At 37.3% G+C, this 26,317-nt stretch overlaps 2 protein-coding genes and 1 pseudogene across 2 annotated transcripts; all 3 read right to left on the reverse strand.

The window, feature by feature from the left end:
* Nucleotides 1–10,247: 10,247 nt before the first annotated feature.
* Nucleotides 10,248–12,620, reverse strand: LOC116189577 (40S ribosomal protein S4-like). Its single transcript, XM_031519292.1, has 5 exons — nucleotides 12,468–12,620; nucleotides 11,989–12,066; nucleotides 11,702–11,882; nucleotides 10,967–11,064; nucleotides 10,248–10,850 (listed from the first exon to the last, which is right to left on the reverse strand). The coding sequence occupies exons 1-5, from the start codon at nucleotides 12,468–12,470 to the stop codon at nucleotides 10,416–10,418; spliced, it is 795 nt and encodes a 264-aa protein (XP_031375152.1). The 5' UTR covers nucleotides 12,471–12,620; the 3' UTR covers nucleotides 10,248–10,415.
* A 1,796-nt stretch (nucleotides 12,621–14,416) lies between these two features.
* On the reverse strand, nucleotides 14,417–16,772 carry LOC116187959 (40S ribosomal protein S4-like). The gene is made up of 5 exons (XM_031517019.1): nucleotides 16,618–16,772; nucleotides 16,121–16,198; nucleotides 15,834–16,014; nucleotides 15,247–15,344; nucleotides 14,417–15,129 (listed from the first exon to the last, which is right to left on the reverse strand). The coding sequence occupies exons 1-5, from the start codon at nucleotides 16,618–16,620 to the stop codon at nucleotides 14,695–14,697; spliced, it is 795 nt and encodes a 264-aa protein (XP_031372879.1). The 5' UTR covers nucleotides 16,621–16,772; the 3' UTR covers nucleotides 14,417–14,694.
* A 6,355-nt stretch (nucleotides 16,773–23,127) lies between these two features.
* Nucleotides 23,128–25,498, reverse strand: LOC116187960 (annotated as a pseudogene).
* Between the last annotated feature and the right edge of the window lie 819 nt (nucleotides 25,499–26,317).

Genomic DNA, 26,317 nt, shown 5'->3' on the forward strand with positions numbered 1-26,317 from the left:
GCGGTGTTTCTGTTGGAGCCGATAATGTGGTTCTGCAACTATATATGTCATCAATAACAGTTCTAATTCGAATAATCAAATTTGATACGGTGACACTCATTTTGCATGAAATAGTAAGTTTCGAATTCAATCTCAACAAGTTTTTCCCTACCCCCTTTTTGTTTCCGTTCCCCTATCCTATATGCAAATGCTTTGCTTCCTTATAGCAAAAATGAGGGTAGAATATGTCATTAGATAAATGAGACCATAGGCTGCATGCGTGAAATTTTATGAAATTTTTAGGAAAATGCGAAAATGGAAGAAAGTTGTTCCTTCCGCAATAGGTGATATTCAGGAGCGGAGCCATTGTACTGTTAGGAGGCAATTGCCCCATGACCTTTGAATTTTTTAAATTTTACCCTCAAAAATATGAATTTTTTTAATATAAAATTAGTATTTTATCCCCTCTAAACTTTAAATTTTTTAAAATTTGCCCCAAAAGTATGAGTTTATCCCTTCTGAATGAAAATTTTGACTCCACCCACGGTGATATTCTAAGGTGGAAACTTCACCAAAATAATTATATATTTTCCTTTTGAACTTGACGCTTTTACCCAGATGTCTAAAGCAATTTATTTATAGAAGATATAAAATAGGTCCATCAATTGGTGATGGCGAGTGGGTGGGTTTTTCCCACCCGCAGCCACCACCAACTCAAGAAAACAATCTTATTTTTTTTTATTTAAGCACAATTAATATTAATGTTATTGTTGTTTTTGTACCGGCACTTATTTCATTTATTTTATTATCCCTTGCAATTATTCAATTTGGTGAATTGGTGAATAATTATTTTTATTATTATTGTTGTTGTCCTAACAATAATCCCATCTGGTGATCTGGTAAAATTAGTGAATTTAGTGAAAGTTATTATCCCATTGATATTATTACAATTTTTGTCCCAAACAACAACTATAACAACAAAATGAATAATAATAATTTTTAAACAAATAATTTTGTGGGTGCAATAATAAAGATGATGATAATAATTTTAAAATAATTAATATTTTTTTTATGAAGGGAGTCATGGAGGCTTTCGGGCATACAAAAAGTTGATAAATGGTTTTTGAACAAACGGAATGCAACTACAATTTGCCTAGCAATTATATATTTAATATATATAGTTTGGTGAATTGGTGAATAATTATTTCTGTTATTATTGTTCTAGTCCCAACAATTATCTCACTGGGTGAATTGGTAAAGTTAGTGAATTTAGTAAAAGTTATTATGCCATTAATATTATTACTATTTTTTTGTCCCAAATAACAATTGAAACAACAAAATGAATAATAATAATAATAATAATAATAATAATAATAATAATGGAAAATAACATCAGATATCCTGACTCTTATATTTCGTTATAGTTTTATCCCAACGTAAATTTCTTTTTTTGAAGCATCCTATTGTTTATGGTTTGATTTTCCATCTATCACATCGTGATATTTCCGTCCATTTTTTTACGTAAAACGTGACGTGACTGTAACGATGTCCACGTGGATAGTTGTGTGGGACCCTCTTGACATCATGGACCATTCCCGCATCGCCACCTCAGTTGTCTTGTTCATCTTCTCCCTTATCTCTCCTTCTCTCTCTCCACCAACACCGGCCTCTCTACCCAATTCCTGTGATGACCCTTCCCCTTCTTTTCCTTCAATGTGCTTCATTCTCGAATGAAAAGCTGGATTCTTAGCTAATAAAATAGCGCTCTCACTGTCGCTGTAAAGAATACTGTTCTTCTGCTCTTTCCTTAGTTCACACAAGAAATTCTGCAGCCATATCATTTCTTTACTAGCCTCTGTCACTGCTATATACTCCGCTTCTGTAGTAGACAAAGCCACTGTCTTCTGCAACTTAGAAGCCCAAGAAACCGATGTACCACCGAAAGTAAACACGTACCCGGTTGTATTCTTCCTTTTATCAAGATCACCTGCCAAGTCAGCATCAACATAACCATTCAAAACCATGTTCTTGCCTTCGAAACATAGAGCCCTCTCTGTGGTACCTCGCAAGTATCTGAAGATCCACTTTACTGCTTCCCAATGCTGCTTACCCGGATTACTCATATATTTGCTCACAACTCCCACTACATGCGCAATATCTGGTCTAGTACACACCATAGCATACATAATACTTCCAACTGCTGAAGCGTAGGGAACTTTCTCCATATGAGCACGCTCCGAATCACTTTTAGGTGAATCCCTTATTGATAGCTTAAAATGGCTACCCATAGGAGTACTCACTGGCTTTGCTATATCCATACGGAATCTCTTCAAAACTTTTTCAATGTATTCAGCTTGTGAAAGGAACAGTTTTCCTGCCACTTTATCTCGATTAATTCTCATATCTAGGATCTGTTTAGCCTCTCAAAGATCCTTCATTTCAAACTGTTTGGACAATTGCTTCTTCAACTTATACACCTCTTGAGCACAAGAGTCTGCTATCAACATATCATCAACATATAATAGCAAAATAATAAAGCTATTGTCAAACCTCTTGAAGTAGCAACAATGATCAGCATTGCATCTGACAAACTCGATCTCACGCATGAACCCATCAAACTTTATATACCACTGTCTCGGGGCTTGTTTCAAACCAGACAAACTTTTCTGTAGCTTGCACACAAGCTCACTGCTACCTTCGGACAAGTATCCTTCTGGTTGCTTCATATATATGTCTTCGTTAAGACCACCATGAAGAAATGATGTTTTTACATCTATCTGCTCTAACAAGTATCCTTGTTTCTGCTGAAAACCCTTCACAACCAACCTTGCCTTGTAACGGTTGCTTCCATCCGCTTCTTCTTTAATTCTATAAACCCACTTGTTATGCAATGCTTTCTTACTCTTTGGAAGCTCAACTAGTTCTCAAGTGCTATTGGACATTAAAGAATTCATTTCATCTTCCATTGCAAGCTCCCACTTGCTGGAGTGCTCACTCTGCATAGCCTCAGCATAATATTCTGGCTCACCACTATCAGTCAACAGAAGATAGTGTAAAGAGGGCGAGTACCTTTCTGGTGCGTGATGTTGTCTTTCTGATCTCCTCAACGGAACTATCGGTGTACTTGGTTCTGCCTCAATAGCCTCCTGGTCATTCTGAATTTTGCTAACACGTGAGTTTGGAATATCCAATTCAACAAACTGAGGGCTTTTAACCTGAGTACCTGCAATATCAATGTCTGGTGCACTCGACTTGTCTTTGTACAGAACATGCTCATTAAATATGACATCTCGACTTCGAATTATTTTTCGATTCTGATCATTCCAAAATCTATAACCAAATTCATCACCGCCATATCCAATAAAAGTACACTTCACAGATTTTGCATCCAGTTTGCTTCTAGCAGTAGCATCAACATGAGCATACGAAACATAACCAAAAACTTTGAGAAATGATAGGTTTACCTCTTTACCACTCCAAACCTCCTCCGATATGTTGTTATCCAAAGGAACTGATGGTCCTCTATTAATTAAGAAAGCAGCAGTGTTAACTGCATCTGCCCAAAATGTTTTCGGTAACCCACACTTCAATTGCATGCACCTAGCACGTTCATTCAAGGTTCTGTTCATTCGTTCTACAACCCCGTTTTGCTGAGGGGTTCCTCTAACAGTTTTCTCCATGCGAATGCCATTCACAGCACAGTACTCTTTGAACTCATCGAGCTCATATTCTCCACCATTATCAGATCTCAAACATTTCACCTTCAGGCCTGTTTCATTTTCTACCAAAGCTTTCCACTTTCTGAAAGTATCAAAAGCGTCAGATTTACGCTTAAGAAAATAAACTCATACATTCCTCGTGGAGTCGTCAATGAAGGTCATGTAATATGATGCGCCACCAAGAGATGTGACCGGTGCTGGTCCCCATAAGTCACTATGTACCAACTCCAATTTATGCTCCTTCAAAGTTCTACCAGCCTTCGAAAAACTGTTTCTTTTCTGTTTCCCGAATACACAATCCTCACATAATCCAAGCTCAACTGTTTTTAGACCTGGTAGTTTGCCCTTTGAACATAACTGTTTCATCCCCTTCTCACTCATGTGGCCAAGCCTGCAATGCCACAAATCTGCATCGCTGTTTGCACTGGCGAGTGCAATGTTATCATGGTTGTTCACGGTCATGTACAGTGTACCCTCCTTCTTACCTCGAGCCACCACCATGGCCCCTTTGATTATTTTCCAAGAGCTAGAGCCAAAGGACAGGTCATAACCCTCGTCATCCAACTGCCCTACAGAAATCAGATTCCTCTTCAAACCGGAAATATGCCTCACACCACGCAACTGCCATACGAGTTCATTCGGTGTTTTAATCTGAACATCTCCCTTCCCTGCGATCTCCAAAGGCTCGTCATCAGCAAGATAAACCTTACCAAAATTACCAGAAGTATAATTCTCCATAATATCGGCATTAGGGTAGGAATGAAACGATGCTCCAGAATTCAAAACCCATTATTCCAACGGACTGCTGACACTCAAGATCAGTGCGACACTAATCTCCTCTGTTGCCACGTTCGCTGAGTTGTCGTCTTTCCTTTCCTTTCTCGGTGCCTTACACTGATTCTTGTAATGACCACGTTTCTTACAATTCCAGCACTCAATTGAACTTTTGTCTTGTCCTGACTTAAATTTATTTCTCGACTTCGATCTGCCTCAATGCGAATTCCCTGATTCTGATCTGCCTCTATTTTTTGTACTTAAAGCTAATCCCGAAGTTTTCCCTGATTCTTTTCTGCGAATTTCTTCACTAATTATCAGATCTCGAACTTCATCAAACTTTAATTTCGCCTTCCCCGCTAAAGCACTAACAACTGTGACCATTCGATCCAACTTTCTGATAGAGACGACAATAAAATTAGGGCTCTTACTTCGTCATCAAAATCGATAGCGACTGAGGTCAATTGAGCCGTTATCAAATTGAACTCATTCAGATGTTCGGCAACAGCAGTACTCTCCGACATCTTTAGGTTAAACAGCCGCCGCATCAGATGAACCTTATTCGCCGCTGATGGCTTTTCGTACATATCGATTAAAACCTTCGGTATTCCTTTGGTGGTTTTCTCCTTCGCTGTATGAAACGCCACGTTCCGCGACAGCAACAAACGAATCACACTCATCGCCTTCCTATCCAACACCTTCCATTCCGCTTCTTTCATCCCGATCGACTTATCCTCTAGAGGTTGCCACAAATCTTTACTGTAAAGATAATCTTCGATCTGCATCCTCCAAAACCCGTAATCCGATCCATCGAACTTTTCAATCATCAATTTTCCTCCGTCCATCGTAGATTGCTCTGATTCAAACTCGAGCTCTGATACCAATTGTTGCAACTGATATACGATAGTAGAAGACAATATGAACGAAAAAACAAAAGGGACACACGAAATCGATTACCCAGTTCGTCAGAAATTCTGACTACGTCTGGGGGCACCGCCAAACCAGGTATATCACTATTTTTGAGTTAGGGTTACAAGAGATATAAACTGCTGTTTATAAAGGGAACAAACCCTAATTACATCACCAGTTGGATAGCCAATCTCGATCCGGATTCACAGTACTTCAGGCTCCATAACTCAACACTATCTCCTCGAGTCTCCCTCGACCCAGTCTCGTGTCCTCTACTCTTCATCCCAAGCCTCATTTTAGCTCACCCATGAGCACCGACCCACCTCGAGTTCATCCTCCCAACTCCGGTGAGTTCAGCCCGAGCTCCTCAAGCCTCCTTCCTCTGAACTCAGAGCTAAGTTCTTGATCTCTCCCCCTTTTCAGTACCTTTAGCTCTGTCTATTTCTGTGTTGTTCTCTTTCTTCCAATCCCAGCCTCGTCTTTTCATTTTTCAGCTCTTCGACGACCGGCCTTGACAATGACAACTGCCTCGATGACCAGCTCTGCCACCTTCCAGTTCTCTGCAGCTCCCCTGCAATCTTTCTCCTTCATCAGCGACGCCTAGTAGCTCCACCCAAGTCTCAACTGTCCTACCACCTCTTCACCCCAGCAAGATTGTCGAGCCTCATCTCTCCTTTCCCATCCTCATATCAGCTGCATTGTTCTGGATAATGGTGAGATTTGGTGAGGTTCTAAACTCCATGACTTGTTGCTTGCGCTCAATTAAGAAGAAGGGAAAGGATCGTCACCGGAATCGAAGTTGGACGGCCTCGAGGGATGGAGCCAGGTAAGAAATGGCCCGGTCGAATCCTACTTGCACTTCAAGGAATAGTGGGGCTGTTGCGGGGAAGGAACAAGGGAGACTACAAAGATGGGGTCAGAGAAGGAGGCGAAGTTTGGGCAGGTTGTGCTTAAGATGCTCGGGGTGGTACGGAAGTGGTTGGAGATGGAGAAGAGGGAGCACTGGAGCCTTGTGGCCTTGGGGAGGTCAGTGTTAGTGGAGATGGAGAGAGAATGAGAGGTTAGGAAGAAGATGAACAAGACAACTGAGGTGGCGATACGGGAATGACAATGGTGTCAAGGAAGGTCCCACACAACTATTCACATCGGCATCGCTACAGCCAAGTCACATTTTCCATAAAAAAAAATAAATGAAAATATCACGGTGGGATAGATGGAAAACGAATCTACATATAATATATAGTTGTTAGGCAGATAATGGTTGCATACCGTTTGTCTAGGAACTCCAAATGGGAGTTTATTATACACCTATTCTTTGTATGCCCGAAATCTTCCAAAACTCCAACCATAAAGGATATTATTCTTTTAAAATTATTAGTATTATTGTTGTTGTTGTTGTTGTTGTTGTTGTTCTTGTTCTTGTTATTATTATTCATTTTTTGTTGTTGTTGTTGTTTGGGACAAACATAGTAATAATATTAGTGAGATAATAATTGTCACTAAATTCTCTAATTTTACCAATTCACCAAATCTATATATAATATAATATATAGTTGTTAGGTAGATTGTGGTTGCATGCCATTTGTCCAAAAACTCCAAGGGAGAGTTTCTCATTCACCTGCCCTTTGTATGCCAAAAAACTTCCACAACTCCCACCATAAGGAAAATTATTCTTTTAAAATCATCATCATCATCTCTATTATTACCCCAACAAAATTATTTATTTTAAAATTATTATTATTATTTATCAATTTGTTATTGTAGTTGTTTTTTGGGACAAAAATAGTAATAATATCAAAGGAATAATAATTGACACTAAATTCACTAATTTTACCAATTCACCAAATCTCTATATAATATATAATTGTTAGGCAGATTGTGGTTGCATGCCATTTGTCCAAAAACTCTAAATGAGAGCTTCTCATTCACCGACTCTTTATACGATCAAGAGTTTCCATAACTCCCACCATAAAGAATAACATTATTTTAAAATTATCATCATCATCATCTCTTTATTACTCCCTGCAAAATTATTTATTTTGAAATTATTATTATTATTATTATTATTATTAGATACATTTATATAGATTGGTGAATGGTAAATTAGTGAATTTAATGAAAGTTATTATCCCATTAATATGATTACTAATTTTGTTTGAAACAACAAATATAACAAAAAAATGAATAATAAAAATAATAATAATTTTGTGGGAGTAATAATAGAGATGATGATGATGATGATAATTTTAAAAGAAAATATTTAGTTATGGTGGGAGTCATGGAGGTTTTTGGGCATATAAAGAGTCGGTGAATAAGAAATTCTCATTTTGAGTTCTTAACATATGGCACGCAATTACAATTGCTGGAGCAATTATATATTATATATAGATGATATTTAGGATTACATTTAAATATAGAATTAAATATATGTTTGCTTAAAGGTCATACATAGACCTAGCTTAGCTTCCCTACATTGATTTTTTATTTTACATTGTTATTATAGGATTTGCCATGCTATTTACCTATCTTATCGGTTTTTCTTAATGATTGGCTTTCATTCTTACAAAACCTATAGCAAAACTTTCACAATTAAAAACAAATATAAAGGTTACAATTCTCTACTGAAATTTTCATGTTGAGCAAGCTATATCTTCCAAATATTTTAACAACCATTGCCCCGAGAAACATGTCAAATTAGAAGTCAACAAATTTTGGAGCGGTTATAATCAAAATACACAAAAGCTACGAAATTAAAAGCTGGAATGGATCGAGAGAAGATCATTGAATCAAAATAAGAAAATCATAAGAACAATCAAGATCACACTTTACCTACCAATGATGTGTAGTTCATTGATTCAAAGTAAGAAAATCATAAGAACAATCAATATCACACTTTACCTGTCAATGAGGTATAACTTAGTTGGTAACGTACTAATGTTCCAACCATTAGATCGAGAAGTCAAGTCTCCTTGGAGACTTGGGAGCATATAAAGGGAGAAGGTCCCCCATTTATTGTTGAATCCATTTGTCATAATAGTACTCCAATTATAGACTTATGGATGGGTAATATTCTTTTGATACCTAGTGAGAATCGCGGTGATGAACTTAGACTCTCGGATTCTGGTGCAGCTATTGCTCAAATCGGACATTTCGAGGTGGGGTTCGAGCCCATATGATTATGCTTTGTGGGGATTGCTACGCCAGTAGCTCCAGACTCCTTTTACCTATTAAAAAAATCACATTTTACCTAAACAAAAACTTAAAGAAGTAGATGTAAAGAAAATTGTGGTACCCAAGGAAACAACAACACTTTTTAGGAGTGCACGTAAAAACCAAAAACCGGCCAGGTCCGAACCCCCCAAAAAAAAGAAGAAGCAAAAACCGTTTATAAATTTGGGCCGTTTCCTTTAGCATTTTTGGTTCTCGGTTAGGATTTTGAGTTCAAGAATGAAAACCGGCGACCGACATGACTCAACCTGACCCGACTACATATACATATTAATTGTTTATATAAAATAAAATATAATAAAATGCTAATTTCTTGTGTCAATTTGAGAATTTACTTTGATGAAATATGCTACGATATAACACTTGTTATCTGGAATTATCCCTCAACTTTCGTTACCCGACTTGTACAATGTTAGCAGGCAAACGTCGCCAGCAGCCATGCATGTTTATATCTTATAAATATCGAGCTACGTAGTGCGGATCGACATTCACTACTTTCTATTAACTATTGTCATGGTCCCAAGAAATGCCTAAATTTCCTGCTCGCATCGGAACATTCTTCTCTTATGTTACTGAAGTTTATAAATGGCACATGTAAAAAGCTCATGAAGATGATGGTGATGATGGCGATGTCAGGTGAAAAGCCATGATGGGCCCAACTGGAGCTTCCGGCCCACTTCGGTGTTTCTGTTGGAACCAATAAAGTAGTTCTACAACTATGTGACCAATGACTGGTACAATTCGGATAATGAAATTTGATGCCGTGACACTCGTTTGACTTGAAATTATAAATTTTGGATCCAATCTCAGGCGATCTTTTCCGTACTCATTTTATGTTTTACTTTCCCCTATGTCTTATGGCAAAAGCTTCATTATAGCAAAAATAGGGGTAGAATTGTCAATTTTGTAGTAAAGCCTGATAAATACGATGATAGGCAGTACGAGTTAAATTTTGTGAATTTTATAGGAAAATGCATACCATATGTACCCTATGGACATTTGGTTAGCCGACTTTCCACATTGTCGTGAAAAATGAAAGAAAATTTTTTCTCTTAAGACAAGTGGTATTTCGAGATTGAATCTTTTCTCAAAATAAGTATATATATATATATATATATATATATGTATTGAACTTGATGCTCTTACTTAGATGTCTAAAGCGATATAGGATTATGGCCTTAAACCGGACACCGTCTAGGATTCGATCTAAATGCATTCGACCACACCCGGTCCGTTTTGCATAGTGTTTGAGACTATGATCATTGAGGTACGACTTGTCATTGTCACTTGTGACCTCTTTTGAAGTCGACATCCAATGGTATAAACAGCTTTTTCTACGTGAGAAATTCAAGATCATGGTCACTTTTAGTTGGATCCAATCGGTCAATAAATCTAATAATGTCTCTTCGGGATAATTTACTGTAAATCTGGTACCCATAAGGCCCACACTAATGACAGAAGAGGAGATCAAATCGAATCCCTAATGTAGGTTAGGTGAACCATAAACACCCAGTCCCCGCTACTACCAAATACTTAACGAACAAAGCCAACTTACGTTCAAAGATTATGAGGGTATGTGCCCCGCAAAATTCTAGAATTTCTTGGGGATCACCCAAATCAATGATCACCGCCCAGATAGAATAAAAGCCAAAATCATGATATTTGGATTAAAAAATGCAAATTGCTACAACATAAGAAAAAGATTTCCAATCTCTACCATTCATTGAAGCAGAACGGGCATCGCCACTTACTAATCCAAGCAATGTAACAAGTCATCGTCATCTCAAAATTAAAAGGAAAATAACTTTACGCAGTTGCAGAAGCTTGGGCTGCAAGCCTCTTCCTAGCTTCTTCGATGATTGAGAGCTTGATACCCTTGCCCTTGGGAAGGGACACCCAGGGCTTTGTTCCTTTCCCGATGGTGAACACATTGCCCATACGGGTAGCAAACTCGTGCCCAAGAGCATCTTGAACGTGGATAGTCTCAAAGCTCCCCTTGTGCTTCTCGCGGTTCTTGATCACTCCTACACGGCCTCTGTTCCTACCACCAGTCACCATGACGACATTCCCAACATCAAACTTAATGAAATCCACAATCTTGTTGGTCTCCATGTCCAACTTGATCGTGTCGTTGGCCTTGATAAGAGGGTCAGGGTATCGGATGGTACGGCCATCATAGGTGTTGAGGTACGGGATGCCCTTTTGTCCGAACTGGACAGATCGGACCTTGCAGAGCTTAAACTGCGAGGGAACAGCAAACAAAAAGGATATCATAATGTTGCAGTTTAGCATGACATTCAAAATTGGGGAACATCATTCAAAAGTCAGCTTTACGTGAAGCAAGAAGCACAGCAAACCTTAGCTTCTTCATCTCTGATGCTGTGGAGACGGAATCTGCCCTTGGTATCATAGAGCAGGCGGAAGTTCTCATTTGTTTTCGGAATGGATACAACATCTGGTGAGCGAGAGCACAAACAGACAATGGTATTTCAGGTATTGAGCAAAATATATTCCAAAGAGAAGAAATGATAAATAAGTAAATAACAATGACAGAGAGAACGCTAATGTGCTTGAATGATGACTAGCTGCAAACAGACTTCCTTTTGCATGCAGGATTCCATGTGATAAGATTATAGCTTCATTTGCTAATAAAAACTCATCATATAGTATGAAGTCATTTCATCCTTCAGTCAAAAGACATCCAAATTTGCATAAATAAGCCTTCAAATAACCAAAAGAGAGGAGGTGGGTTGGGGTGGAGTGGGGTAGGGTAGGGTATGGGAGAGAGAGACATATGACTTCTCTTTGTCAAAAAAACCAACTTCCACCAACTTCCATCGACCAATCCATCCTTGCAGCTCAAATATCTAACAGCAACTTCTTTATAGCAATTCTGTTTTTTCTCATTTGGCTGAAAGAATTGTATACCAATAATACGAGCATCAATAAGAAACTCCCCCCTAAAGTAACTAAGGACAGTAACCTCCATCCACTGAAATCAGTTCAATCCATCAAAGAAAATAAGAGGAAATCCCAGCTAGAACATAACTATATAAAGAGCTAATGAAACAAGATAAAGCAATCTTACGGACCCATGAACCCAGCAGGATATGTCTTGTCAGTCCTGACTTTGTTATCAACGAGAACTTGGCGCTGCATCAAGATGGCAATGACCTCGCGATAGGTGAGGGCATACTTGAGCCTGTTCCGCAGGATAAGGATCAGAGGCAAGCATTCCCGGGACTTGTGTGGCCCAGATGATGGCTTAGGTGCCTGCAAAGGACAGTGATACCAATCATAAGCAAAACTCGATCAACAAAATCCAGAATAAAGAAACTCAATCGAGGATGATGCCGGTCGGTTCAGAAAAGCCACTTACAAAGGCACCGCCAAGCTTATCAAGCATCCAATGCCTCGGGGCATTGAGCCTCTTCAAATGCTTCTTCAACCCTCTCGCCTGCAAAAGCCAAAGCCAACAGAGGCTTAAAACTAGCAAAAACAGCAAGCAAACAAATTCACCAATTAAATCGCGAAAGTTTTCAATTTCCAAATGAAGCATTTAGCTTGAGCTTACATTCAATTCAAGCACTAAAAGCAACAAGCCTTAAAGCTTTGCCACCAAATTAAAAATAAAAATAAAAATAAAAATAAAAACTAATTTGTGCTAACGGATGAGACTGATAATGAAATTGAAAGATAAACAATCACAGCTTCGGAGCACCGCAACGGCGGAGATTGATCCCATCACAGGAGTCCAAAAACAGATCAACATATCATAGTTCGGAGCGCAACGGTCTCAGAAATTGTGCAGAGACCGATAAAAAACGAGCGATTGAATGACAATGGAAGCGAAATTACCATTTCGAAGAGCTGAGATCAGACAGTCGGCGCTCCGGCTGTTCTCTGCGGGAGGGAGGGAGCTTCGTCTGGCACCAAAACCCTAGCTTGTTCGAAGGGTATATAGCCGGGCCTGAGTCGGGTCGTGTGGACCGGTTTATGGGCCTTTTGGGTTCGGTCAACCTTGGGCTCAATAGGTTGATGTACTTCCCACATCTAAAACTCGAGTGTTTCATTACTCTAAATAAATTTTCAGCTGCCCTTAATGGAGTTCAATTTAATTGATGACACAAAATAAAAATTGCCTTAATTTAATGATTTAGCAAAAAAAATGATTAATCATTAAGTAAATGGGGACTCACAATCATTCAGCACTTTAATGGCTTAATTGCTGAGCTAGGGTGCATTTTTCTCATATTTGTAGCATTATCCCTAAACCTTTTCATTATCACGATTTGGCCCATTTTTGGATTTTCACCTTGAATGTTAGAGAGAGAGAGGAAGGGGGGTTGGAAACAACGATTCATAGGAAAGGGCGGTAGTGGACCCCGATTTTGGCCACCACCAACCAAGTAGAGGTCGCCGGTGACCTCTCCTAGGTTGTGGTGGCTATTATCGGGGCCACCACAGCCCTAAAGTCGTCCCTCTCTCTCTAGGTGATCTCGTTTGGGGTAGTGGGGCTTGGTGTTGGAGCCCCAGTGCTCCGATCTAGAGAAAGTGAGTTCGATCCTTGATTCCTGAGCAATGACAGCTTCAATCTCGGCCATCATCGCTTACATGAGGTCGCCAATGATCTCCACTTGGTTGGAGTTGGCCGGGATCGGAGGCAGCACCTTCCCTTCCCTATCCAATCTCACTATGTTCTCATTCTTTTTCTTTTTTTAATAATTTCATTTTTTAATTTCAGTAATTGAATAAGAATAATATGGGGTCAAAGTGTGAAAAAAGTAAATATCGAACTAGAATATAAATATAACTCTAGAAAATTACAAATTTTCAACGCTTAACTTTACCTAACAATTTTGATTCTAATCAATTAAGCACTTATTATTTTAAGTAATTAAATTTTCAGTAATTAATTTTTAAGTGTTTAATTTTAAATTCAAACACACACATGCTTCGTTTTTCTTGAGTTTTTATCCAAAATTATACGTAACATTTGTGGAAATGAAATAAAATTAGGGGGAAAAACAAGATTGCACATAAGATTTTATTATTTCTTTGTGATTTCTTTAGCAATTATTATACCATAAATACGTATTTCCAGTGAAACATAACAATTAATTTAGAACTAGGAGATTATATCTTGATACTATACCTATCAATCATTTTAACAATTTTTTTCAATGTTTCAAAATTTAATAAGCCTCGACTAATTCAGTTCAAGTCGGTACAATCTATTAAAGAGTAAAGCTCTCTCCATTCACAAGACTCAAATCTAAAACCTTATTTAAGAAATATAAATGATGTTATAATCGCTAATGTAAAAGTTCAAAAATGTCTAATATTTTTACAAACTGCAGCACAATTGTCGAAATTCACTATCGAAATTCACTATTAATGAATGAATGTCACTAGCAGCACGAGGGTCGAAAAACGCTTCATGACAAGGCAACGGAACACTCGATATGGTGATGACACCTTATAGCCTCACTCAATGAGAAGATTTTTCAACATGGACACAAAATCATAATAACGACTAGGCATTAAACCTTTCCGTTGAAACATGTTGTCAACTCTAAACCCATAGTCTGCGAAAACTGGAACTTCAATAGAGCGAATTACTTAAAAGCCCAACTGAAGCAAGTAATCCCCATCAACCGTCACCGAAAACGAGAAGTGAGATCAAATCGAAGCCCCAACGAAGGTTACATTAAACTCAGCCACTAGGGCAAGGAGAGATCAGATCGAATCCATACTGTAGATTAGGAGATCCTTAACTAAAGTCCCCTCCTCAACATGCATGCAAATTGCTATGACATAAGCAGATAGAATAAAAGCCAAAATCATTCCTGGGTCCCCTCCATAACTAAAGTCCCCTCCACAACATTCTTGGGTGATTGACGATCACCGACCAGATAGAATAAAAGCCAAAATCACGATATTTCATCACTAAAACTTGGATTACAACATGCAAATTGCTATGACATAAGCAGTTATCATTGTACCAAAACAGGACGTTGGAACATACTTATCGAAGTAATGTAACAAGTCATTGTCATATCGAAATTAAAAGGCAAAAATAACTTTACGCAGTTGCAGAAGCTTGGGCTGCAAGCCTCTTCCTAGCCTCTTCGATGATCGAGAGCTTGATACCCTTGCCCTTGGGAAGGGACACCCAGGGCTTTGTTCCTTTCCCAATGGTGAACACATTGCCCATACGGGTAGCAAACTCGTGCCCAAGAGCATCTTGAACGTGGATAGTCTCAAAGCTCCCCTTGTGCTTCTCACGGTTCTTGATCACTCCTACACGACCTCTGTTCCTACCACCTGTCACCATGACGACATTCCCAACATCAAACTTAATGAAATCCACAATCTTGTTGGTCTCCAGGTCCAACTTGATCGTGTCGTTGGCCTTGATCAGAGGGTCAGGGTATCGGATGGTACGGCCATCATAGGTGTTGAGGTACGGGATGCCCTTTTGTCCGAACTGGACAGATCGGACCTTGCAGAGCTTAAACTGCGAGGGAACAGCAAACAAAAAAGATACCATAATGTTGCAGTTTAGCATGACATTCAAAATAGGGGAAACATCATTCAAAAGTCAGCTTTACGTGAAGCAAGAAGCACAGCAAACCTTTGCTTCTTCATCTCTGATGCTGTGGAGACGGAATCTGCCTTTGGTATCATAGAGCAGGCGGAAGTTCTCATTTGTCTTCGGAATGGATACAACATCTGGTGAGCGAGAGTACAAACAGGCAATGGTATTTCAGGGAGTAAGCAAAATTACTCCAAACAGAAGAAATGAAAACATGGAATGACCTCTTAGTCAGATGTGTGTAAATAACAATGACAGAGGGAATGCTAATGCACTTGTATGATGACTAACTATAAACAGACCCTTCCTTTTCCATGTAGAACTCCATATGATAAGATTAGAGCTTCATTTGTCCATAAAAACTCATCACATAGTATGGAAGTCATTTCATCTTCCAGTCAAAAGACACCTGAATTTGCACAAAAACGCCTTCAAATACCCAAAAAAAGACAGGGTTCTTGGGTTGAATGTACTAATTAAAACCCCACAAAAAATCTAAATAACCACCGACAATAACCTCCATCCACTGAAATCAGTTCAATCCATCAAAGAAAATAAAGGGAAAACCCAGCTAGAACATAACCATATAAAGAGCTAGTGAAACAAGATTAAGCCATCTTACGGACCCATGAACCCAGCAGGATATGTCTTGTCAGTCCTGACTTTGTTATCAACGAGAACTTGGCGCTGCATCAAGATGGCAATGACCTCGCGATAGGTGAGGGCATATTTGAGCCTGTTTCGCAGGATAAGGATCAGAGGCAAGCATTCCCGGGACTTGTGTGGCCCAGATGATGGCTTAGGTGCCTGCAAAGGACAGTGATACCAATCATAAGCAAAACTCGATCAACAAAATCCAGAATAAAGAAACTCAATCGAGGATGATGCTGGTCGGTTCAGAAAAGCCACTTACAAAGGCACCGCCAAGCTTATCAAGCATCCAATGCCTCGGGGCATTGAGCCTCTTCAAATGCTTCTTCAACCCTCTCGCCTGCAAAAGCCAAAGCCAGGACAATCTCAAAACAGGGAATATCACAACCAAACAGATCAGTCACGCATCAAACAAACGACAAGCAGACAAATTCACCAATTGAATGGAGAAAGTTTTCAATTTCCAAATCAGGTATTTAGCTTGAGTTTACATTCGGTCAATTCTAGGACCAAAAACACCAAGCTTTAACGCATTGCAACACGGACAAAAAAAAAAGAAAGATATAGCTCATGAGTCTGATATGGAAGTGAAAGCTAAACAAGCACAGCTCCGAAGCACCGCAACAGTAGAGACTGATTCCACCATAGGAGCGCAAAAACAGAGCATCATATTACAGTTTCGAGCTGCAATGGTCTGAGGAATTGTGCAGAGACTGATCAACAACGAGCGATTGAATGACAATGGAAGCGAAATTTTACCATTTCGAAGCGCTGAGATCACAGCACGAACAGAGAAGGCGCTCCGCTCCGGCTGTTCTCTGGGAGAAAGGGAGCGTCGTCTGGCACCAAAACCCTAGCTTGTCCGAAGGGTATATAGCCGGGCTTGAGTCGGGTCATGTGGACCGGGTGATGGACCTTTTGGGCTCCTTCTGGGCCGAGCTTGGGCTCAATAGGTTGATTGGCCGAGTCGGGTCACCATCTTATAAATGGTTAAGAAGCTTAACGCGAAGAAGGCAATATCTTCCTTACTCAAGGATTGCAAACCGTATTGAACCATGGAAATGTCAATGAATATTATAGTGGTTAGGAAGTAACACCAGAATACTGATTGTTGTGGAATTTTGCGTTCTTCATTCAATTTCAGTATACTGTGGCTACATTGAAATCTTCATGCTCGTGATTAGACGGATTATCTCTGTGACAGGAATTAGCTGAGCTGCAGAGAGCACCAGAGAAGAAATATTAGTTGCAAATACTTCGTCAGAACCTTCAGTGACAGTCTCAGATGTTGAAGTTCCTCGCTCTAGTCCAAAGATGTTTTCCAAGTTGCGATTTTCTTTTCAAGACGTACAGGCACCAAGGCAGAAGAGATCGTTAAGATTACAGTCCAGTGGCTATACAAACAAAGAGCTAATCCGGAAAGGTCTAATATACATCTTCATATGCACATTCATCGGAGTTTACGCTATATTTCTAACTTTAGATTTATTAATGGTCATTTAGCTACTATGCTGCTGCAACACTGGAACGTTTCCCAACCAGAGAGTGAGGAGCGAAAAGCAAGGGCTTTAGCTGCGGCCACAAGTGAACTCGAAGGGTTATTCGACAAAAAAGAATTTGGCCTAATGAACGTCATTGTCATCTCTGCTTAGTTTCTAAACATTGATGGCCATTTGCTTCAGCTGGAATATTTTTGTATGATCGACCCGTTTGTGTTCTAGCATGATCGGGCTGTTGCCTGTCAATGCTTGCGTTTCCAAACTATAGTGAAATGTTGACCTGCTTTGATAATGATATTGCTATTCCTTCTATGTAGGCAATAGGGCAATTCAATCTTGGGTTTTTCATTGGAAAGTTGTATCAGGTAACCTTCACCGATGTCTTGAAGCCCTCGACCTCTTAAATCAGATCTGTATGCATGCTTCTTTGTTTTACAAAAACCTTGAATTTCATGAGCTGGGAAGCGTCGTTTAATACAAATTCATTTCTTGTAGCATGCGGCTGATGAGAAATGTAACTTTGAACGGCTATCGCAATCAACCATCTTGAATCAACAGTCTTTATTGAGGTGAGGAGTTGAATTATATTTTCCTGGATCCTCCTGGCGAATTTTGTAGGGCTACTGGACTGGCATTGTCATATTCCTCAGAAATATAACCGCATCTCTAACGTGGTTGCATAGCTTATATATGACATGGCTATTACTTTGAGAAATTAGTTGGACTAAAATTTTTATTTCATCTTGACAATCAACCCTTTCTTTTTTAAACGCAAACTTTACTGTTAAAGTTCTAATCCCTTGTTCATGTGATTTAATTTAGGCCTTTAAGAGGTAGTCGCATCTATGCATACGGGCGTCATCAGGTGCAGTCTTTTCATGACGTCTGTTTCCATTCTATCATGTTTTCTTAGATAGAATTGATGAAAATTGTGAAAAAGAATTATCTCGGGTTTTATCAGCGGTAGATTTCTCTTATTCGTTATCAAGCGCTTGGTAGATTTTTTGTTTTTTTAATGAAGTAGTATGATCGATCTGTGCTAAATCTTAGGAAAAATGGGTTTACTCTAGAAGAAGACCCGGATGCCCCACCGGGCCAACATTTCCGATTGACAGTTTTTCCAATCAGTGCCAGGTATTCCATTCTTCTCCCGACTCCCATGTTGAAGCTGAGTCAACGCTTGAGCTATTCACTCAGCCATGTAGACATGGCATAATATTGATGTCAATGAGATAAGCTTTGTTATGAGGTCAATGTTTCAATTTCTGTAAACAGATATCAAAGGATCTGATCCCTACTCTTGCTAATGGTTATGGGGAATGCTCGATAATCGGATCTTACAAGTTGGATTCTGCGGACTCCATCTCCCCTGCTAGAGTCCGTGCTATGCTTGCATCACGTGCTTGCGGATCATCGGTCATGATTGGAGATCCTCTCGGAAGAAATGAGATGCAAAACGTAATTTGCATTCTAACTATTGAGAATATATATCTACCAGGGTAACTTACTCGTTTCAAGTTCAACTTATTTGGCGGATCTGAAGTCTCCCTAGAACTGCCCGCACTGGAGGCCCACCATGCGCCGTCACCTGGTCGACATGAGCTCCCTTCGAAAGCATTCAGATGAGAACATGGTTCTCTGATGGACTGACTGACCCCCCATTTGGTACTGGTCGAAGGTTTCGCTATAATGAAACCCCCCTTGTGTGATTTCTGGTACTCCAGCATAAACAAAAGGTTCGAGAAAAGGGAAAAACGCGGTATATGAATATCAGCTCATTGAATTTCTTGATGCTTCTCTAGGTGTAGGATGGAAGCTTTTCATCGAAGCTTTTACTCCTCTTCTGTCAAACTTTTTCATGACAGAAAGATGCATATTCAAGGCCTCTTGGTGGCAGATTTGTTGGACAAAATAATGCTGCCGGTGGGTGAATTATCATACGAAAGAGTGTCATTCTTTTCCTTCTGTATATCATATAATGACAGTCGAGAAATGAATCTAGTCCAACGTGACATCTAAGAAGTTCGGTTGATTCTTAGCGCAGCTAGCTGGGACAGATAGAGGGCGTTATAGTCGATTCTCAAACCTAGGTTTCAGTATGGATTTGGTTCATCCCAACACGTACACGCCATGAACTAATAAGATGAGAAAAAATGATATTAAAAGAACAAAAAAATAAAAACTATTATATTAGTAAATTGATAAATTTATTAGATAAGAAACATAAATAAAAAATAAAGGTAGGAAATTTACTTTCACATCTTTTGGTAGCATTATTATTATCCAATGATAACAATTTGTGAATTATTTTCTATTATAATACGATGATCGATCCAATTTATAAATCCTTTAAAAAATTAAAAAAAACTTTATTTGATTCGAATGGAATCATAATGTAATTTTAAAAAATCTAGAAATTTTGCTTTATTAGAAATTTATTGCGAAATTTTAAAAAGCTCAAAAAAACCAAAAAAATTATTTAGTTTGAGATTTTAAAAAAATCGTGTTGTATTGAATATTTCCGTTCTAATTGTATCTCATGAGAAAATTAGGAAAATATTTTGTTCTATCCGGATCTTATCGTAAAATACTTTTAAAAATTAGAGATTCATTTTTCTTAAATCATCAAAAAATTAAAAAAAATCAAAAACTGAAAATATTTATTTAATTTAAAATTTTAAGAATCATGTTTTGTTAAATATTTCCATAACTAACAGCACGCCATAAGAATTAAAACATTCCGTTCTACATATTTGCATAAAGTTTTTATTAACAGTTATTAAAAAGCTAAAAAAACTAAAAATAGCTACATTTAATTAAAAAATTCAAAAAAAATCATGCTTTATTAAATAACTCTGTAATTAATAGCACCTAATGAGAAAATCAATGAGACGCCTTCTTGTAATCGATCTTATCATAATATTTAATTTTTTAAATTCATATTTTATTAAAATCATTAAAAATTAAAGAAAAGCTTTAAAAACCAAAAATAATTATTGAATTTGAAAAATTTATAAAAACCATGCTTTATTAAATAGTTCTGTATCTAATAGCTAGCAGGAGAATACCATGTTCTATAAAGATATATATTTTAAAAATAAAAAAACTCGTTCTTGTTAAAATTTATTAAAAAATCTGAAAAAACTCAAAAAATTTAAAACATTTATGCACATTAAATTTTTTTTAAAAAATAATGTTTTATTAAGTATTTTCGTAACTAACAACACCTATTGAGAATAGAAAAATATTTTGTTTTATCCAAATCTTATCATAAAATACTAGGGAATGATGCCTCACGGTTTGCTGCGGAATCAAAAAATTACATCGATAAATTTACTATGAGATTATGAAAATATTATTGCCTTTATGTTCTTTTTTTAGCCAAAATATCTTAATATTTTCTCATTTAATTGTGAGGATATCAAATAATAAAAATGATATTATAACCATTCTTCTGATCATATAAATTGAAGTTGTTAAACTAAATCAATTTTATATTTCAAATAATATATAGTTGAACGCTACCCAAAAAATATATAAAGTTAAAGTATTGAACCAATCAGACTTAAATAGTGGGATAAGTAAAAAAAAATTAAAATGATGTGCATGCATTGTACTTTAAAATCGTGTTGAATTCTCCAACTTAATGTTTTTATTATATTGTTCTACGTTGGCTTTTTATTTGCATTTTTCTTTCATGATTAACTCCCACTTGTCTGTATGATGTTTATTTTTTAATTATTTATTGTTTTCTAATATGCTATTAGAAATTTATATATTGATTATGGTAAATAAGTAATTATTTAATGCAAAAATTTATTCTTTCGTTATTATTGAATGATTTTGATCTATTCATATTATAACCTTTATTTGTCTTATTCCATAATTACAATAAAGTGACCTTTTCATGGATCCTTAGAATTTCATGTACATTTTCATATAACATGTCCTTTTTGAAAAAAAAATTTAGAGAGGATTACAGTTTTGTGTCATTTTGAGAATAAATGGGTGCGATTATCAAAATAATAGTTACTTCACTTTTACAGGATAATGCATGTTTTTTACTGAATTGTGTGCAGATAGCTAAAATATTAGCTAAAACATGTAATATTGAAATTCTTTGGATAATATTTTAACAATCAAAAGAACGGACATAAAAATAAAAGCGGACATGCAGCGACACACTTCCTCATTTGGAATCAAGAGATTATGAATTTGATATTTGTTAATGCAACTTTTGATTTCTTTTTATTTAACTTTTTGTTTCTCAGTATTAAGTCCATGATCTTCTTTATAATTAAGAAAAAGAAGGGACAAAAATGAAAAAAATCAAAATTTGTGGGCAAATCATAAAAATTAGGAAAGAGAAGGCTAAAATGAAATAAAATAAAAAGGGGGCACGTGTCATGCTTAGATGACACGAACCCAATACAAGAATTTTAGTTTATTTAAATGATTTTAAATTTTCAAAAAAATGTGTTGTTTTATAAATATTATTAAAAAAATTAGGAAAAAAGAGTTTTTTAAAAATTAGACGATCTCATTTAGCAATTTGAACAATCTAAGACCATCAAGTTGATCAAAGCTCCACTTCCATCTATATATATTTATATGAAAGCAAGAACATGGTGGGCAGGTCAGGTGACCTCAAAAAGCTCTCGTTGATGAATGAAAATTTTCCATTTTTTAAATTTTTTTCAAAAATAAAATTTTATATTTATAAAAGTACATAGAAATATATTTGTGGAGTTTATTATTTTCTCGATATTTTTAGATTTTTTTGTTAGTTTATTTGAATTTGTATATCATCGAAATGTAATGCAATTTTTTCACTTTATATAATTCTACACATGTATGGTATTAATAATTAGAAATTGAGAAAATCTGAAAAAAATTATTCACTTTTAGAGGTAAGTATTTTTCATATAATCATGACTGAAGAATCCATATGGTATATCTTAACAATAGAAACATTATGTACATAGTAGATATAATTGATATGAATACTACGTAAGAGGGAATATAGTGAAGAATCTTAATTAGGTACTTTGTTTACCCTTCAAGAATATATTTTTTGTTACAAATAACAATTAGAAGAAAATAGAATTGTAAAAGAATCTTTAAATAAATTAGGTATTTCATGCTATATTAAATTTTATTTATATAAAACAAATTTTATATGTTATATACATTTTTAATTATAAAATCCACATTAACAATTATTATGTTATAAAATTTTATCATAATTTTTTTTTTATAAAATCGGTGCAATGCATGAGCCTAAAACCTAGTAAGTACATATTTCTATTGAATTTGACGTTCTTACCTAGGTGTCTAAAGCAATATCGGATACTCCATACTCTTTACAATCGATATAAATGCGTACAAGCACATCTGATCCATTTTGCTAAGACTAATTTTGTCTGAGGGGTGGGAATTGGACAATTGACCTCTGCACGAAACCAAGAGATCCAGCGGGAAACACTTTCTTCTACATGGGAAAATTTATGATCACGAGCACTTTTGGTTGCCATTAAGAACTAACATGATTACTTCAAGAGATTCGTCTAAGAGTCACCTTCACTTTTAGTTGACTGATCAATAAATCTCATAACGGTTTTAAGGACGATTTACGGTAGGTCAGGTGAACCTCAAACTCCGCCTCTAGGCTACATCATGATACTCGACACACAGAGGCGTGTCATGTACCGAGAAAAACTAGAATTTCTTGGGTGTCACCCTAATCTACAATCCCAAAGCACATGGAGTATAAGCCAGAATTTCAGTACAAGCATTTTCATCACTATAATCTGGATTAAAACATGAGAACCGCTAGGACATGAGCTGTTTCTTCCACTAGTGCCAAAACAAGAAACAAAGATATCCAATCTCTACCATCAGTCAACGCAAAGCAGAATAAGCATTGTCACCTACCAATTCAAGAAATGGAATAACTCACTGTGATACTAAAAGGCAAAAATAACTTTAAGCAGTTGCTGAAGCTTGGGCTGCAAGCCTCTTCCTAGCCTCTTCAATGATCGACAGCTTGATACCCTTGCCCTTGGGAAGGGACACCCAAGGCTTTGTTCCTTTCCCGATGGTGAACACATTGCCCATACGGGTAGCAAACTCGTGCCCAAGGGCATCCTGAACGTGGATAGTCTCGAAGCTTCCCTTATGCTTCTCACGGTTCTTGATGACTCCCACACGGCCTCTGTTCCTTCCCCCGGTCACCATGACAACATTCCCGACATCAAACTTTATGAAGTCCACAATCTTGTTGGCCTCCAGGTCCAACTTGATCGTGTCGTTGGCCTTGATGAGAGGGTCAGGGTATCGGATGGTACGGCCATCGTAAGTGTTGAGGTAGGGGATGCCCTTTTGTCCAAACTGAACGGATCGGACTTGCAGAGCTTAAACTGTGCAGGGACAACAAACAGAAAAGTTATGACAATGTTGCAATTCAGTGTGATGTTTACAAGAGTGGATCATAATTTTAAAGTCAGTTTTACAGGAGGCAAGAAGCACAGAGAACCTTTGCTTCTTCGTCTCTGATGCTGTGGAGACGGAATCTGCCCTTGGTGTCATAGAGCAGACGGAAGTTCTCGTTTGTCTTCGGAATGGATACAACATCTGATAAGTGAGAGTGAGTTACAAAGAGGTGTGGTATTTAAGGCATCGAGAAAAAATATATTTCAAAAAAGAGAAGGATAAAATATGGAGTGATCTCTTAGACAGAACTGTTAAATAACAAGGGCATAGAGTATTCCTTGTGTGACTGAAAATGACTAGCTTTGAACAAACACTTTTCTGTATAGAAGTCCATGCTATGAGGCTAGAGCTTCACTTCTCATAAAAACTCATCACATATGACATGAGTCCTTCCATTATCCAAAGACGAAGTGAATTTGCAAAGGAAAAAAAATCTTAAATCCCTCCAAAAAAGAAATAAAGAATACAGAATAAGACTTCTCCTCGTCCAAATTTTTTTTTAAAAAGAAATATCAACCAAAATCGATCCTTCCAGCTCTAAACAGTAACTTCTTTATAGCAGTTCAAACTTGGGCAAGCATCATTAAGAAACTCTGCCTAGAGTACCCAACAAAGCTGGCCATAATTGAAAGAAGATTAAAGCAAACCCGGCTAGAAAAAAACTATATAAAGAGCTAGTGAAATAAGATCAAGCTAATCTTACGGACCCATGAATCCAGCAGGATAGGTCTTGTCAGTCCTGACTTTGTTATCAACGAGAACCTGGCGCTGCATCAAGATGGCAATGACCTCACGATAGGTGAGGGCATACTTGAGCCTGTTTCGCAGGATAAGGATCAGAGGCAAGCATTCCCGAGACTTGTGTGGCCCAGATGATGGCTTAGGTGCCTGCAAAAGATAGTGGCGCCAATCATAAGCACAACACAGTCAACATAATCCACGCAAGAAAACACCTAATTGAAGATGATGCCAGTCGGCTTCAGAAAGAGTCGCTTACAAAGGCACCGCCAAGCTTATCAAGCATCCAATGCCTCGGGGCATTGAGCCTCTTCAAATGCTTCTTCAACCCTCTCGCCTGCAAGAGCCAAGCCAAGCCAAGACGAGCTCAAATTACAAGGAATAACATAACCAAACAGATCCATCACGCATCAAATTAGCACAAACAGCGAGCAAACAAATTCACCTATTGAATGGCGAAAGTTTTCGATTTCCAAATCAAGCATTTAGCTTGAGCTTACATTCGGTCAATTCAAGGACCAAAAACACAAGCTTTGACACATCATGACAGTAAAAAAAGAAAAATCTAATTTGTGCTAACGAATGAGACTGATATGAAGGTGAAAGCTAAAAAATCACAGCTTCGGAGCACTGAAGCAGTGGAGACTGATTCCGCCATAAAAGTCCAAAAGCAGAGCATCATATTACAGTTTGGAGCTGCGATGGTTCCAGAAATTGTGCAGAGACTGATTGAATGACAATGGAAGCGAAATTACCATTTCGAAGCACTGAGATCAGAACACGGACAGAGTCGGCGCTCCGGCTATCCTCTTTGGAAGGGAGATGAGACGAGCTTCGCCTGCAAATGGATGAGGGAACTAAAACCCTAGCTAGCTTTCTGAAATATAGCCGCCGGGGCTCGAGTCGGATCATGTGGACCGGATCATGGCCTTTTAAGCTCGGTTTGGGCCGATATTGGGCCCAATAAGTTGATGAACTCTTGACATGCAAAATAGTCATAAGCTATTATCGTTAAGTTGATCGACTTTTGACCAGTGTTATCAGAACCGAACCGGATGATGAACCGGAAGGGGTATGGGTTCATGAGTTTATGGGTCCAACCGAGGGTTTGATGGGTAGGATCGTACGTTTAATTAAAATAAAATAAATATTCATATTATTAAAAAAATTATGATAATTAACATAGAAGTATGATGATTTCAAAGATATATGAGAATAGTGTAAAAAAATAAAAATATATTTAATATTTCTTAAAAGTGGAGTTGAAAGAACAAGAAAGTAGTAATTGTTTGGTTGGTAGTATATTAGTATAAGAAATAAGAGGTCATGAGTTCAAATCCTTAAACAACCAAACAATTTTTACAATAAAAATTGAAAACACATGACTTAATTCATATCAAATTTTTTTCTCGATGAACCATATTTTCAAGTGCAAACATAACAATTTATGCTAGTTGAATTTAGTGAAATATAATATGTTCAACTTGTCGAGTTTTCTTTTGTAAAAATACATGGTGTATTTTTTATTGTTCCTTACTATGTCGTTATATTGATGCATCATATCTAGATACTTTACAAACCGCCATATATGATTGAATTAATGACTCAAATAAGATTCATCATGTACTATTACTACTCATGCTGCTGCTACTACAACAACAACAACTTGTTATTATTATTATTATTATTCTCATTTTTATAATAATAATATTATTAAAATTATTATTGTA

This window comes from Punica granatum, chromosome 8, assembly GCF_007655135.1.
Source record: "Punica granatum isolate Tunisia-2019 chromosome 8, ASM765513v2, whole genome shotgun sequence".
Lineage (NCBI taxonomy): Eukaryota > Viridiplantae > Streptophyta > Magnoliopsida > Myrtales > Lythraceae > Punica > Punica granatum.

What these genes read in the sequence shown, in the direction of transcription:
- LOC116189577 (XM_031519292.1), bottom strand. An exon ending in ATAAGCTTGGCGGTGCCTTT is followed by an intron (nt 11,883 to 11,988) that starts GTAAGTGGCTTT and finishes TGTCCTTTGCAG; the next exon opens with GCACCTAAGCCATCATCTGG. An exon ending in TCAGAGATGAAGAAGCTAAG is followed by an intron (nt 10,851 to 10,966) that starts GTTTGCTGTGCT and finishes GTTCCCTCGCAG; the next exon opens with TTTAAGCTCTGCAAGGTCCG.
- LOC116187959 (XM_031517019.1), bottom strand. An exon ending in ATAAGCTTGGCGGTGCCTTT is followed by an intron (nt 16,015 to 16,120) that starts GTAAGTGGCTTT and finishes TGTCCTTTGCAG; the next exon opens with GCACCTAAGCCATCATCTGG. An exon ending in ATATCCTGCTGGGTTCATGG is followed by an intron (nt 15,345 to 15,833) that starts GTCCGTAAGATG and finishes CTCGCTCACCAG; the next exon opens with ATGTTGTATCCATTCCGAAG.